The 13890-nt window shown below is 46.5% G+C and overlaps 6 protein-coding genes across 6 annotated transcripts; 3 read left to right on the top strand and 3 right to left on the bottom strand.

Moving 5' to 3' along the window:
* Positions 1–644: 644 nt before the first annotated feature.
* Positions 645–2735, bottom strand: F4813DRAFT_319362 (caspase domain-containing protein). The gene is made up of 4 exons (XM_049240972.1): positions 1616–2735; positions 1200–1558; positions 1076–1128; positions 645–1018 (listed from the first exon to the last, which is right to left on the bottom strand). Exons 1-4 carry the CDS (start codon positions 2451–2453, stop codon positions 775–777), a joined length of 1494 nt encoding a protein of 497 aa, XP_049102252.1. The 5' UTR covers positions 2454–2735; the 3' UTR covers positions 645–774.
* Positions 2736–3333: 598 nt separating this feature from the next.
* On the top strand, positions 3334–4642 carry F4813DRAFT_401223 (uncharacterized protein; the record flags this gene model as incomplete). Its single annotated transcript, XM_049248377.1, has 3 exons — positions 3334–3421; positions 3530–4165; positions 4243–4642. The coding sequence occupies 3 exons, from the start codon at positions 3334–3336 to the stop codon at positions 4530–4532; spliced, it is 1014 nt and encodes a 337-aa protein (XP_049102251.1). The 3' UTR covers positions 4533–4642.
* F4813DRAFT_319321 (FAD/NAD(P)-binding domain-containing protein) lies at positions 4591–7528 on the bottom strand. The gene has a single exon (XM_049240971.1). It carries the CDS (start codon positions 6883–6885, stop codon positions 4951–4953), a length of 1935 nt encoding a protein of 644 aa, XP_049102250.1. The 5' UTR covers positions 6886–7528; the 3' UTR covers positions 4591–4950.
* A 113-nt stretch (positions 7529–7641) lies between these two features.
* Positions 7642–9060, top strand: F4813DRAFT_351568 (putative cyclase-domain-containing protein). The gene is made up of 3 exons (XM_049242421.1): positions 7642–7981; positions 8058–8737; positions 8829–9060. The coding sequence occupies exons 1-3, from the start codon at positions 7794–7796 to the stop codon at positions 9002–9004; spliced, it is 1044 nt and encodes a 347-aa protein (XP_049102249.1). The 5' UTR covers positions 7642–7793; the 3' UTR covers positions 9005–9060.
* An 876-nt stretch (positions 9061–9936) lies between these two features.
* F4813DRAFT_351563 (uncharacterized protein) lies at positions 9937–12084 on the bottom strand. The gene is made up of 4 exons (XM_049242420.1): positions 11657–12084; positions 11522–11598; positions 10692–11471; positions 9937–10612 (listed from the first exon to the last, which is right to left on the bottom strand). Exons 1-4 carry the CDS (start codon positions 12047–12049, stop codon positions 10042–10044), a joined length of 1821 nt encoding a protein of 606 aa, XP_049102248.1. The 5' UTR covers positions 12050–12084; the 3' UTR covers positions 9937–10041.
* Positions 12085–12888: 804 nt separating this feature from the next.
* Positions 12889–13804, top strand: F4813DRAFT_401221 (uncharacterized protein; the record flags this gene model as incomplete). The annotated part of the gene is made up of 1 exon (XM_049248376.1): positions 12889–13804. The coding sequence occupies exon 1, from the start codon at positions 12968–12970 to the stop codon at positions 13802–13804; it is 837 nt and encodes a 278-aa protein (XP_049102247.1). The 5' UTR covers positions 12889–12967.
* Between the last annotated feature and the right edge of the window lie 86 nt (positions 13805–13890).

The raw sequence follows: 13890 nt of genomic DNA, 5'->3' as shown, positions 1-13890 counted from the left end.
GGCATTTTCGGTGTTCTTGGTGCTCGAAATGTCCGAGGTCAGTAGTCTTAAGGACGGTAGATATAATGCTAGAATTACTAAGAGAAAGAGTTATTAAGAATATAATAACCTTGATCTAGGTCAACATTGGTAAGATCTGGTAGCTTTAGGTACCTAAACATACCACTCTTTGTGGCTTGGATGAGCTCATCACGATTATGCAAGAGATCCTCTAGGACTCTTAGTGGTGTCTTAGTAGAGGTTGCATCCGTGCTCGTATCAATTGTTTTTAAAACCCGCGAAACCTATCACGTTTTTCTACTATTAGATTGCGGACTGTCGGCTTTCTTCGTGGTAGCTATATACATGTGATTAAGCCCTATTAGTCACGATAGAAATATCTATTGATTGAGAAGTTTAAAGAGGTATGTGCAATATAACAGTAGAGGAATATGGAGCAAGAACTTTCATATCGAGGATGACCTCTACCTACTACTTACCTCTAAGTAAAGACCTTGCGATTAAGTCCCCATAAGTTTTGAGCTTGTGCTAAAAAAAATGGCTTTTTGATGATACTTCCTAAGCTTTTTCTCACCACAACTTCAGACAACGGCTGTATCAAAGTGATTCGAGATAAACCCTCTAACTTCAGGATGTGACTTAAGCAGGTAAATTTTATAAATCACACTTTGCTATGCATTTTAGTTTCATTTTCGGACAGCCTGCTGCTAAATTTCCGCTTGCATGCTCAACGTCAAGCCGAACTCGTCCAACACATATCCTATTTCCAGCAGCTCACATAACGAATAGGATACTTGTATCTGTAAAAGTCAGTACGTAATTTGATTCATGGGGTTCGAGGAACTCACCGAGAGGGTGGCTGCAAGACAACTGTGGCTTTTGGGAATACTTGGTTTCTAGCACGTCACGAATGCTGTTGAGTAGTTCCACGTAACTTTGTTTAGGGTCCTGCGTAAGAGCTGTGATAAAAGCATAAGACATCGCCCCAGTTGCCTGAGATGCAATGGTAGCGTCCGCACTACGTTACTGTTAATTACCCACGCAATTGTTGAATTTCGACTATACTGTGACTTACGATGTCTGATCATCCTTGCTGCCGGACCACATGATGACGTCTGCGGGCGAGGTCTATAAACCTAATAGTTAGTACTTGTTTCACGACTTTACTCAGAAGATTATAGTCTTTGGGTATTCCTTACCTTGGTTTCGATTGTCTTTTTATACCCGTCATCTCCCCTGAACGCAGTTTTGGCAAAACCAAAGATGGCGCTGGCAGCTCCTGCTGCATCGCCCTGGGCGTAGGAGGAGAATGCCTTAAGCAGCCCTTGCCCAGCTTCGGCTGCGAGATTCGGCTCCTTTAGAACACCCTTGGTTGAGTAGATGTATGGTAAATCTAAAACCGAACCGGAGTGACATGAGTCAAAGATTGACGTTAGCCTCACACCTGCTTGAAGAGGCTTGACGACTACATGATGAAGTTGATCATCGACAATGTGGCCGGCGGTTTCGTAGTCGACAGGGTAAATAACCTCGTCATAGCCGTCTTCCTCGTCGCCATCTGCGATTTAAAATGAACAATTTATTCATGTTTGGGGTTGCTTTAAGACTATCTTACCTTGGTCTTTTGTCTGTCCGCCATGACCTGAATAATGTAAGAACAATGCATCGTTAGGACGAGCACCGGAAACAAGCCATTCCATAGCTCGAAGTATGTTTGTCTTGGTCGGCACCATGATAGGGTCTTGTTGGTCGTCAGTCAAGATTATCATATCCTCTCTCTTATAGTTGTAGCGCTGTATAAGAAACTGGGAGACGTTCTTGGTATCGTTGATGCAACCACGTAGTTCACCCTTCTGGCCAAAATAGTTGATGCCGATCAATAGTGCCTTACGTTTACCGGTACAATTGGAATACTGGAAAGTATAACCATTAGGTGCACCATGACCGAATTGCTGTGGAGCACTTGGCGGAGGAGGGCCGGCTCGGTGCTGGCCTCCGTAACCTTGAACGGGAGGGCCACCGGAATGAGCGGGATACCCATACGGATCTAACCCGTGCGGTGGGGGATAGGAAGGCGGCGGGTAGCGGTTGGATCCTTGGTTATACGAGGAATGCTGTTGATACCCGTGCTGCTGAGTAGGCGGAGGTCCAGACGGAGGGGCATATTGGTTGTAGCCATGTTGCTGGGGAGGCGGACCGGGAGGAGCCCCATATTGATTATGACCCGGAGGACCAGAAGGCGGACCATACTGATTATACCCTTGAGGAGGCTGGTTGTATCCTTGAGGAGGTCCTTGAGGAGGTTGATTATACCCCTGAGGTGGTTGATTATACCCCTGATGAGGCTGATTATATCCTTGATGAGGAGGTTGGTTATATCCTCCCCCTCCTCCTCCGCCGTATCCTCCGCCGTATCCTCCGCCGTAATTTTGGTCGTGACCCCAACCAGACATTTTACAAGGTGATTAAAAAATGAGAGATTAGGATTGGTTGATGGGTGGTGTGGTTTACTACTTGTTTGAGGAAGAACCTATGGTCAAGAAATATCGGGATGTAGAACAAGCAGACAACGTTGGAAGTCGGTATCTATCCTATGATTCTGTGTGGGTCCTGAAGATGTGGGATGTGAGATTTGGGGCTGAGAAATGATAAAATAGGAGAAGGATTTAAGGATCTCGATAACTCGATAAGGGATTTACATAGGGCTGACGGGTAACACGGCAGTGATGGTGCACGCTGATGGTGGTGTGGTAACACGGAAGGGAAGACTATAGTCTTGGCGGGGTGGAAGGAGGGGCTATTGAGGGGCAAAAAGGAGGCCGCCCGTCGCGGCGTCTATGCGGCTAACCATTTTCAACACTAAAATATAGGTACCTTAGGTACCTAAGGCACTAATTGTTAGGCCTCCTAGGTACTCATAAACCGGGAGCAACCGCAACAGGGGATCGCAGCCCCTAAATCACTTATATGACTTTACTACCTGAGCGCACAATATAGGTAGGTAGGTATGTACATCATTAAATCTTCGTCTGTGTATTAAAGTGTGCTACAAGTTTCAACCAAACAAGGATTAAGACCCAGTCATTTCCATTACAAACCTCTGAAATGCGCCATAAGCTTGCAGATTATTAGACTGCCTAGCCGTCTGATCAGTTCCAGATATATCTACCTACCTAGACATATCTCACGGCAAGAAGGCGATTGGTTGACTAACACACAGTTGTTCCCGGTTGTCTCGCACATCATCAACCCAAAGGTAGAATATATCTACCCCCATCTTCCTAGCAAGGAACAAGATAAACCCATCAGCAAAGGAGAAAAAATATTAACACGATGTCTTTTTTTAATAAGTTAACCAGTAAGCTTGACGAGCTAAACCTGGGCGGTTCCGAAAAGCCGCGGGAGCGGGAAGCATATCCAAGTAAGTTGGCTTCTATTCATCTCTCATTCTTCACTAGCCTCTATACTCTCGTTTATAAGTATTCAACCTAGGTAGATTCAAATTCGATAATACTAACCGCCATCTTAGGCCATCAAAATTACCCTCCTCCTTCTCAGCAATACGGCACCAGCCACGGCCGAGAGCCATATCCGCCGAACCCGCCGAACCCTCAATCCGGTGGTGCTAGTGGCTACCCGCCTCAGTACGGAAGCAACTATAATACTCCTCCGCCTGGTAATTATAGCAGCCCCCCGCCGCCTGCTCCGGGTGCCGGCCCTACTTATTCGCCACCATCGGATAAGCCGCCAATCCCGGCCGGCTGGACACCGCAATTTGACCAGCAGTATCAACGTTGGTATTACTACGAGCAGGCAACCGGCCGTTCGCAATGGGAAGCCCCAGGTTACCATGCTGGAGGCGGCCAAACCGAAGGTGACAGAGGATCGGGATCTCACGGTGAAACTAATTATTCATCCCACGACGCACCGGGTTATCCCCAAGATTCGCGCGGTTATAGCTCTCATGGAGGCTACGGTGAACAGGGCGGATATGGATATGGCCACGGAGGTCAAAGCTATGGGAATCGCCCGGAAGAAGATTACAATAGGCAAGGAAGCGAAGAGAAGAAGAAGAAGAAAAAGGACAATAGTGGCCTCTTGATGGGTGCTGCCGGTGGTCTAGCTGTAGGTGCTATCGGCGGCGCATTAATAGCCAACGCCCTCGGTAAGCCCCTTTGACCGTAGCGCCCTTCAGTCGCATATTGGCTCCTTATGTGAATTATCATGCTAACATCCGTACAGATGACTCAGATGATGAACGTCATCAAGCCGCTCCGGCTATAGCTCCGGCTCCGGTCTACGCAGCTCCACCTCCCGCCCCTGTTTACGAGCCGGTCTATGAACCAATGTACAACGCAGAGGGTGAGTATGTGGATGCTAGCGACCGAGAATCTGTACGTTCCGCCCGTGAAGATTACGAGGAAGCTCTCGCGAAGGCGCAAGACTCCGACGCCAGCAGTAGCGATTTCGAAGAGCTCGAAGAGGCTCGGGAGGAGTACCAAGAGGAGTACGAGGAGGCGTATGAAGATTAGTAGATTGTATCGAAACTTAGAGCTGGTCTTAGTTGGGTGTAAAAACACCTAAGGGTGGTGTCAGGGGATACATTGAACTAATGAAAAAGACAATCACCTATGCTCTTATGTTATGACACTACCTAGGTAGGTAGTTAATGATTAACGAGTCTCTTAGCTTTAAAGAAAGCCTTCCGATGTGTTTATATACCTTAGGTACCTAGAGATATGAGAGTGAAGATCATTTTTACAGGCCTTGTCTATTTCCTCTATCGGGCTCGCTCACCTACAACAGAGGCTCCTGACATGGGTTTCCTTATTGATACAGCTAACAAGTATACACTAGGTAGCGCTGTGCTGATTCGTACCCCGAAACAAGCAATAGTTATACGTTGTAGTAAAATACTTCTACTTTACCATCTTCCAAATCGTATTGTGTTCACGAGGCGATGACTTCAATACCCCTCAAGTTGCCTTCATCGCGCCATTCTTGCAACTCCCGAATATACTCAACAAGACCCGCGCTATAAGGCGACGCTCGTGCCCGCTTCATCTGCTCCTCGAGGCTAGCCGTCGGATCGACTGCCTTCCCTTCGTTGTTGATATAGCTCGGTGTGCAGACCGTCACGGTCGCGAACCGAGCCGCCCCCTGCATGATCTTCATGCTCCAGGCCTCCTGCGCGGCCTCTTCGACCTCCACCGTGACCCCACCCTTGTCCAGACCGCCTGCTTTCTGGTGAGCCGCGGCCGCGACGTATGAGACCAGCTTACACTGCACATCGAGCACGTGTGAGTGGTTAACGCTGGCGCCGGACTGCAGGGGGGAAAGCCAGAATAGATTTGGGAAACCGTGGTTCGCGTAGCCGTGAAGCGTGGCCATGCCTTTGTCTGCCCAAGACTCCGCAACGGTCTTTCCACCACGGCCACGCACCTCGAGGCCGGCGTGAATCGATGGGTCTGCTCCGTCTGCACCTGGTCCGCGATACCCCGTGCTGAACACGATGACATCGAGGGGGATCTCTTCGCCGTTAGCGACAAGGCCCTCCGGCGTTACGCTGTCGACCCCCTTGCCGTCCGTGTCGACCAGGTGAACATTAGGCTTGTTGAAGGATTGCAAGTACGTGTCGCTGAAAGTCGGCCGCTTGCACCAAACTGGATACCACGGCGTAAGCTTCTCGGCTGTCTCTTTATCCTTAACGATCTCGGCGATCCGTGCTCGTAGCCGCGCTGCATTTGGCGCATCTCGAGCTAGAAATTGACCGATAACCTCAGGTATCTTCTCTGGAGACACAAACGCAAATTCAGGATCACCGATTAGGCCCGCGTAAGCAACCTGTCGAGACCACTCGTCGTCGACCAAGTCCGGGGTACCAGGCGGAGCACAGTTGGATATATTTTCTGCCAAATTCTGCCGGCGAGCCTCGTGCCAACCGGGCTGGCCAGCGATCTTCTTCCATTCTTCCGGGTCGGTCGGTTTCTGGCCACGACCGTAAACCGCGGCGGGGGTACGCTGGAACACATATAACTCCTTTGCATATTCGGCCAGACATGGCACTACTTGAATCGCTGTCGCACCGGTTCCAACAACACCCACCCTTTTATCTTTCAACTTTGACAAGTCTGGGAACACTTCGTCCTGTGTACCGCCGGTGACGTCGTAGTTCCACCGCGCTGTGTGGAAAACATCCCCCTTAAACCCCTCGATCCCGACGCCGGAGAGTTTTGGTACTTGGGGCTTACTGAGTAACCCAGCAGTTACCCAAACAAATTCTGCCTTTGCCTGAAAAGTCGTCTTTTCGTCACCCCTTAGTCCCCTTCCAGTAGTGATGTCGCAATTCCATAAGCGAGCATTGTCATCCCATTCAATCTTGTCGAGTTTAGACCTGAACAAAATCTTATCCTCGAGATTCCACTTCTTCACAACCTGCTGTAGATAATTCCTGATCTCAACTCCAGAGGAGTATTTCTGAGAGGGTACGAATCCTGTCTCCTCCAACAGTGGCAGGTAAACGTAAGATTCGACGTCGCAATGTAGACCCGGATACCTATTCCAATACCACGTTCCACCGATACCGCCAGCCGTCTCTATAATACGAATCTGATCCGCTGAGAAGCCAGCCTCGATAAGTCGGACTGCTGCCCCGATGCCGCCTATTCCTGCACCTGCTATGAGAAACTTAGGAGAGTATCCAGGCTTAAGGGGCGACGGTAGCGCGTCTAAGGCAGCATGGTCAGCCCAGAAATCGTCAGCGAGGTGACGCAACTGATCGGAGTCGCTCTGTGCCAGTGTCTGAAACTGGGCAGCGCCTTCAGGTCGGATACGCTTTTGGGCTTCCGCGCTGTACTTCTCCTGAATGCGAGCAAATTCCTCCATTATAAAGAACGCCCTAAGTAATAATTATACCAGTGTGCCTTATTTTCTGTTGAGAGGAGCTCGTCGTCTCGTCAGAGAAGACCTTTTTGTATGAAATAGGTGAATCCGAATGCAATAGAACGACCAGCTCGCCGACGTAAGGTATTTTATATATATTTTTATCCCAGCCCTTCTATTTTTAGTTCAACTAGGGAAGTTGAGCTCAATGAACGACATACCCTAATTAGCCGATCAACTAACTTATTGTACAATACCTAAGCTATATCAGCCCATGCAAGGGAAACAGACCATCTGTAGCCTATACACACTAACAGTAATAAACGCAATAGCCTATGTACGTATGAATGATCAATCTTCAACCTATTGGATTTAACTTATAGGAGTTAAGAACAAAGGGTGGGCCAAGGGATAGCTTTGATGGATGTTTGCACACTCTTGGTGAGATGTTCTGGCCACCTTTCTTGACTACCCCTCACGAGATGCTGAATCATAACCCCGAATAATACATGGACGTTAGCGTATTCGCGTAGGATAGAGAATTCGTATTCGTATTACACGTTGGAGTTAGCAAGGCCAGGCTATACATATCTTAGGACCCCATAGACGAAATCTGAATACTCCGCAAATTCATGGATGGTCTAAAAAAAAGCTGCGGTAAGAAAGATCCTAGTAATATCATATAAGACTAGCTGGGATATATCTCAAATCCTACTCGGCCACGCACATGAGGGGGGAGCCCACACTAAGCGACAGCAACACTAATATAATGGCAATTGTTGCGCACGTTGATATATATCGTACCATCAACTGCCCAAAATACATTTATGACATCGTAGCACATAGCCATTGTAACTCCATGCCACATAAAGTCGTTCGATTATTAAGAATTATACGCACTGTTCGAAAAGATGGATGCTATAAACGTGCCGGATTTCGATGACCTCCCTAAAGTCCCAGATATGCCCCAAGGATGCGCCTGGGGCACCTTTGACAAGGACGGCAAGAAAGACCTTTTGGGCACTTTAAACCTCGTGACGCCGTCTGTTACAAAGGCCGCTTTCAGAGAGGCGCGAGATGGCATATCCATCTCCTTAAAGTAAGTTAATATTTACTACGTCGCCATATTTAGGTAAGCTATGGATTATGGATTCAGCTTATACGAAGCCACGTAGTTGGCCTCTCAATGCTATGACTTTCCCGGTGCCGGGGAGAATGGCCCCCGTACATAAGCAAATGACTTTACAGGAAGCGGGATTATCTGGAGGGATAGGTTGGGATGACGAGATCCATTTCAACACGCAACTGAGTAGTCAGTGGGATAGTCTCATCCATTGGCATCATCAGCCATCCGGGCTGGCTTATAACGGCATTGCTGTTAATAAGGAGGCACTTGCCGCGTCACATACCTCTGCAAACACCACACCTACATTAGACCACTGGCATGCGGCGGGTGGACTGGTGACGAGGGGTGTTCTCATCGACTTTAAGGAGTGGGCGGAAAAGCGTGCCAGGGCAGAGGGGAAAACTGGGCAGCAAGCGGTCTTCAACCCCGTTGACGGCCATCGTATCACGGTTGAAGAGATCGAGGCTGTAGCTAAGGATCAAGGCATCGAGTTCCGGCAAGGCGATGTTCTCATAGTCCGTACGGGGCTCACTGAGATACTACAGGCACCGCGTCCTGAAGACTTTGCAAAATTACAAAACGGGACAATTGCCGGCCTACATGGTGTCCTCGAAACTGCCAAATGGCTGTGGAATAAGCACTTCGCTGCTGTGGCGGGTGATTCCTGGGGCTTTGAGGCTCTGATGCCCCTGAAAGAGGATGGGACGGTGGGTAGCCCAATGGACCTATGTAAGTTTACACAAATCTGCAATATTATTAAAGCTTCATATACGTGTATCATTCTTGATCATAACAGGAACTTCGCTCACATTGCTTTCAGTTCTCCATCCTTGGTTGCTCTCGATGTTCGGTATGTCAATCGGCGAACTCTGGGATCTCAAGGCGCTTTCTGAGCACTGCAAGGCTTCGGGACGATATAGCTTCCTTCTTACATCGGCACCCTTGAATATTCCTGGGCTTGTTGGATCTCCGCCAAATGCCTTGGCCATTTTCTAAGACGAATGCGACTAGCAACACACGAGATTGTACATAAATAGCGTGCACTAGTCCCCGAAATGAATATAATAATATTGTTTCTGTGTCAGTTTTTCTACGCGAATTATAATTTCCAAGACCCAAAGTACTCTTGCTTCAGTAGAAGCAGGTAGACAGTCTACAAGACGATCGTCATAAACATAATCAAATGCAGGTAGGTATGATTAAAACCGATCCTTCAAGCCGCATTGTTGGTAAAGTTAAATGGCAGTATTTGGGTTACCGAATACTAGTATGGCAGGTGGTATTTGATCGTTCAGCGCCGTCCGAGAACAAAAGAGCCACGTTGAACATCACACGTGTGAATTACTGTACCATTATTTAGTAAACTATATAAATTTCAGGGTTATAAATACTCCGTCTTTTGGTATTCCGTGATCTGCCTCCTAGGCAAGTCAGATACCCTATAAGCTTTCCTTTTTTTTTTTTAATATTCCCACCATCAGTCTATTAAACCACCTTAGTTCTTAAACACGAGCAACAGCTGCAAAGTCAGACTTATATCATGAGACTCTATCTTCTCATTACTGCTACATTCGTCCGGGCATCCTTCGCAGAGTAAGAATAAATATGGTTTCCACCTAGTTGTATGACTGACAAATAACACCATGTAGCAATTGTCTCCCAGCGAAAAGCGGTTATGGATGTGCTATAGCGGACTACTATCCGGACTGTTCCGTATGTGTGTTGAACTGTGTTGGTGGAAGCTGCAATTTCAATGGAGCGGGCTCACAGGTGACTTGCTCTGGGTGCCCGTGATCTCCCATATGTTGAGAAGCTACTTAACGCTATCTCGGTTGAAATCCTACAAAAGCTATAGTGTATGTACCGAAATCGTGGGGTTTCTAAGATACAGGATACCTATTTATATTGTATATAAAGAAATTTCAGGTGGACTTTTTATTTCGGGGGGCCGTAAATACATTGATTGAAATTGGCTAACATAATTTATTAAATTTACATGTAAAGTGAAGAGTTAAAGTCCTTTAGAACAAGATTTACTTTCTACGAGGCGACAGGTAATCAGCTGGAGACATCTTAGAGCCTAGTACAGTAGCAATGTCCTCGCGGATTGCCTTAGCCGTATCCAAGTTTGCTGCCTCTATTTGTGATTGAGGAATTTGGTTGTGAGTTGTACTGTCTCTCTCATCTCTTCTTGTAGAAATGTTTTCTTCCAATTGGTCACAAAGTATGTCTGTAGAGATACTTTGAATTGGCTCAATAAACTCTGATGGTAGATGGTGAGGAATCTGGTTGTGCGTTGTACCGCCTCTCTTATATCTTCTCGTAGGCATGTTTGCCTCGAATTGGTCATGTAGTACTTCCATAGAAGCATCATGGACTAACCCAATTGACTCCACTGGTAGATTATGAGGGATCTCATACACACGACCATAGTGTATCCTTGCAGTTCGTGGAAGTGCTTTCGATGGGTGATCAGATTTCATCCGTATGGGGGCAAGTATCATCCCTGTTTCGTTGGTCATATGGGGAGGTGACTCTTCACTCGAATGAAGAATTCCAAACAGCTCTTGATCTGACTGATCTCCACAACCCCTACGAGAGTATCTATGTGTTACAGGAGTTTCAGCTAAGAGTCATCGCGCAAACTGAGAACCAATCTTAGCAGGGAGTTTCGTTCACTTACGTGTGGATTCCAAGACAGAGACATTTGCCCACTCCTTGACGGACAACTACAAACCGCCGAATAAGGACTGGGCCTGTCAGATAGTGCCAACTTACGGATGTACAATTAATCTTATTGGTGACCGCGAATTCTGTCTCGATTGGTGTGACATCTGATATATGGGTCAAATCTATCCATGTCTCTTTCGAGAAGGTTGATCCTAGAATAGGCCTCGTACGATTCTCAGGGAGTATCAATCCTTTCAGGTCCGACATTAAATATTTAGAAGCATCCAATGGTCGCATTGAGAAATAATATTCCCAATGAATGATGCGAAAATGGTTGCCAGCCCAATAGTCTTTAGGACATGGTGTGGCATCTTGCCGGGCATCTTGCGCCCGAAGTTTGATTCTACAAAGCAAACAGATAACTTGACTAGAATCGTGCGGTATATCGTCACAGTATTGAACCATTCTCTCTAAGGGGAGATTTCGAATTTGGGCAAGTTTCTTGACTGCATCCTCCATATTTTCCGGTCTGGGAGGTTTTCTAGGGTTGAAGCTTTCGTATCTCCCCCGATCATTCCTTTCCTGCAAAGAAGAGGTGATCTGGGCTGAAAAAATCTGACCAGGCCGGAAAAAGGATTCTGGAGCATCCTGTTCATCAAAGCCGGGACACTTGGTTGGGTTGTAAGAGTCAACACATATTCTAGCCGTAAGTTCAATGTCTTTCCCCCAGTTTGTACCATGGGGGCGCCAATCTGGATCTAACATTGCCATACGAGTAGCATCATAACCAGCACTGTCATTTCTATTAGAAAGCTCCTAATGACGATGGGACGGTAAATATACTTATAGTAACAGGCCATAGATACGAGGCAATTAATAGCTGCTAGTAGAGTGGACAGTGTTCCCTTCAGATCTCGAACCTAATCCATACCTAGATAAGTACTAAGCCAATATTCCATATATTAGAGTGGGTGTCACCTTATCAGGCATCTGAGTAGCCCATTTCCCCTTCTTATAGACATCTTTAAAAATGTTACCCGAACCGCCCTGCCGTAGACTCTCTTCATAAGTCTCATATTGAGTAAGAAATGTCTCGATCGCCTCATTTGTGGAATTAACCGTGAAAAGGATGGCATTAATAGTTGCCTGTGCAAACTGATTTGCCCCTTGAAGTTTGTCGACTTCGATTAGAACCTTATGAACTATATTAAGATGTGCAATGAGCTCTTGATAATCACTCGAAGCCCCCTTAGTGTCCGATAGAGATTTACAAAGCTTATATGCCAGTTCCGCGCCTGCCAGGATGTCGCCGACTGAGAATCCAAATGACATGATGAAAGCGATGGAAGTAACATGCCCGGTAATTTTCATCTATATTCATGAAAAATATTAAAATTAAGAATTAAATATGTTCAAGTTATGGAGAGTCTATATATCTTGGAGCTGGAAGCCTGGCAAGGCTTATGTTGGGCACCTACTGAGCACAGCCATTGCATAGCCAATATTTTCAAGGTTGATGGTCAACATGCATATGTGTGGGCCTCGTATCAGCCAATAATAAGGAAATATTAGCTCCATGAAGCTTAAGAATATACCGAAGAAAATCTTACGCTCGGTATTTACATTGTGATACTGAACGAGATACGATGCGCGAGGAAGCAAAAGCCCCCGTCGTACGAGGCACCATTGGAAGTTCTCAGAGATGCTACGGTTAAGCTATTAATTCTGCCATACAAAAAACAATAACGACATCTTTCATGTTTATGATCATTGTGCTTCCCTTAAAACATGGATATTTAAACTAAAGCCCCAAAAAGTATCTTCAAATTTGCTTTTTCGCTTTTCTATTTTCCGAGAAAGGCTTTGATCAAGAAAGCCATTAGTCCGTAAAGCAGTGCGCAGCGTGTATATATTCCCCGAGTAACCAAAGCTCTCCTTGAAGATTCTTTCATAGAAGATACCATTATATGACCTAACTCGTTGGACTGGGTAGTAGACAAATAAAGGCTTTATAGCATATGAAACCTCTAAAGGATCACCCTTTTTGTTTTCTTAACAAGCCTATTGTAATCGGATGCGAGTTTTGTTTCCTTTATGAGGTATTATAAGCAATTGTTCAAGATAGTTCAAAAAGGCCTTGTCTCATATCAAGAATCCCCTTTTTCACTTCTTTAAGTCTTCCTCTAGCTATATCTCAACTTCCGTGGCCTGTTTTATTCGTCAAGCAATCTTGACCTGGCCTAAAACTTGGGTTTACGTGTCTACGTCATCAAACTTACTCTCGCAATAATGCCTAGAGGTGAAGCTTGTACGCCGAGAGGCTTCTACGATATTCATAATACGCTGGAGGAAGGAGAAACTATAGATCCTGAGTCATGCAATGCCCATCTTCCTCCGGGGGTAACAGAAGACATTTATAGCAGCGTTCGCAATACTCCACCTCCAGGGATTGTACGAGCATACCCGCCCAAACCTATAAGTTACGCTGCATATCGGAAGGCGCTCGACAAAGTTCGTGTCATAACTAACGACGATGTATCTGTATTTGGTGACATCGCCCACTACGTCGAGTATGGATTAGATTCCGCAGGGCGACGCGTTGAGCTATATTTAACCTGTCACATATCTCAGACCGTATTAGATGTAACGTCAAAAACGCCTCGCTCGAGAGATCTCCAGGACACGTCTCGATCGGAACCTATGGCAGTCTTGCCTTGTGGTCACTTTTTCGGCTTCAGGGGTATTGATGATTGGGTTCGAACTCGTTATAACGATAACGTCTGCCCAGACTGCCCTTTGTGCCGCTTTCTTCTCGTCTACCCGCAGTGTGGCCACGAAATAAGAATACGACCCTACGACCCGCGCTTCACCCGTGACGGACAGCTCCCGTTAACTATTCCTGAAGGAGGTTCTGTTCCTGACTACTGTCTAAGATGTCGTGTTGACTATCTCAAGTTGCTGGGCCAGCAAATAGCCCATCAAGTATATCCCGATGATATACCATTTTCCGCGTTCACAAATCCGAATCGATGTGGGCCGGTCCATTTCGAAAATAAAAGGATTGGGCTGCAAGATTATTTACTAGATGTGGCTTCCATGGCTGAAGGTGAATTCTCCCACTGGTAACTTACGGTAGCTGCCTACCTAAATACTTTTCAATCCAATGGATATTACTATATGTGGCTTCATGCAGTTAGTTAGCGATTGCGGCC

Source organism: Daldinia decipiens, assembly GCF_022478715.1.
Source record: "Daldinia decipiens strain CBS 113046 unplaced genomic scaffold F4813scaffold_7, whole genome shotgun sequence".
NCBI classification, from domain to species: Eukaryota; Fungi; Ascomycota; class Sordariomycetes; order Xylariales; family Hypoxylaceae; genus Daldinia; species Daldinia decipiens.
This window is presented reverse-complemented; position numbering and strand designations above follow the sequence as displayed.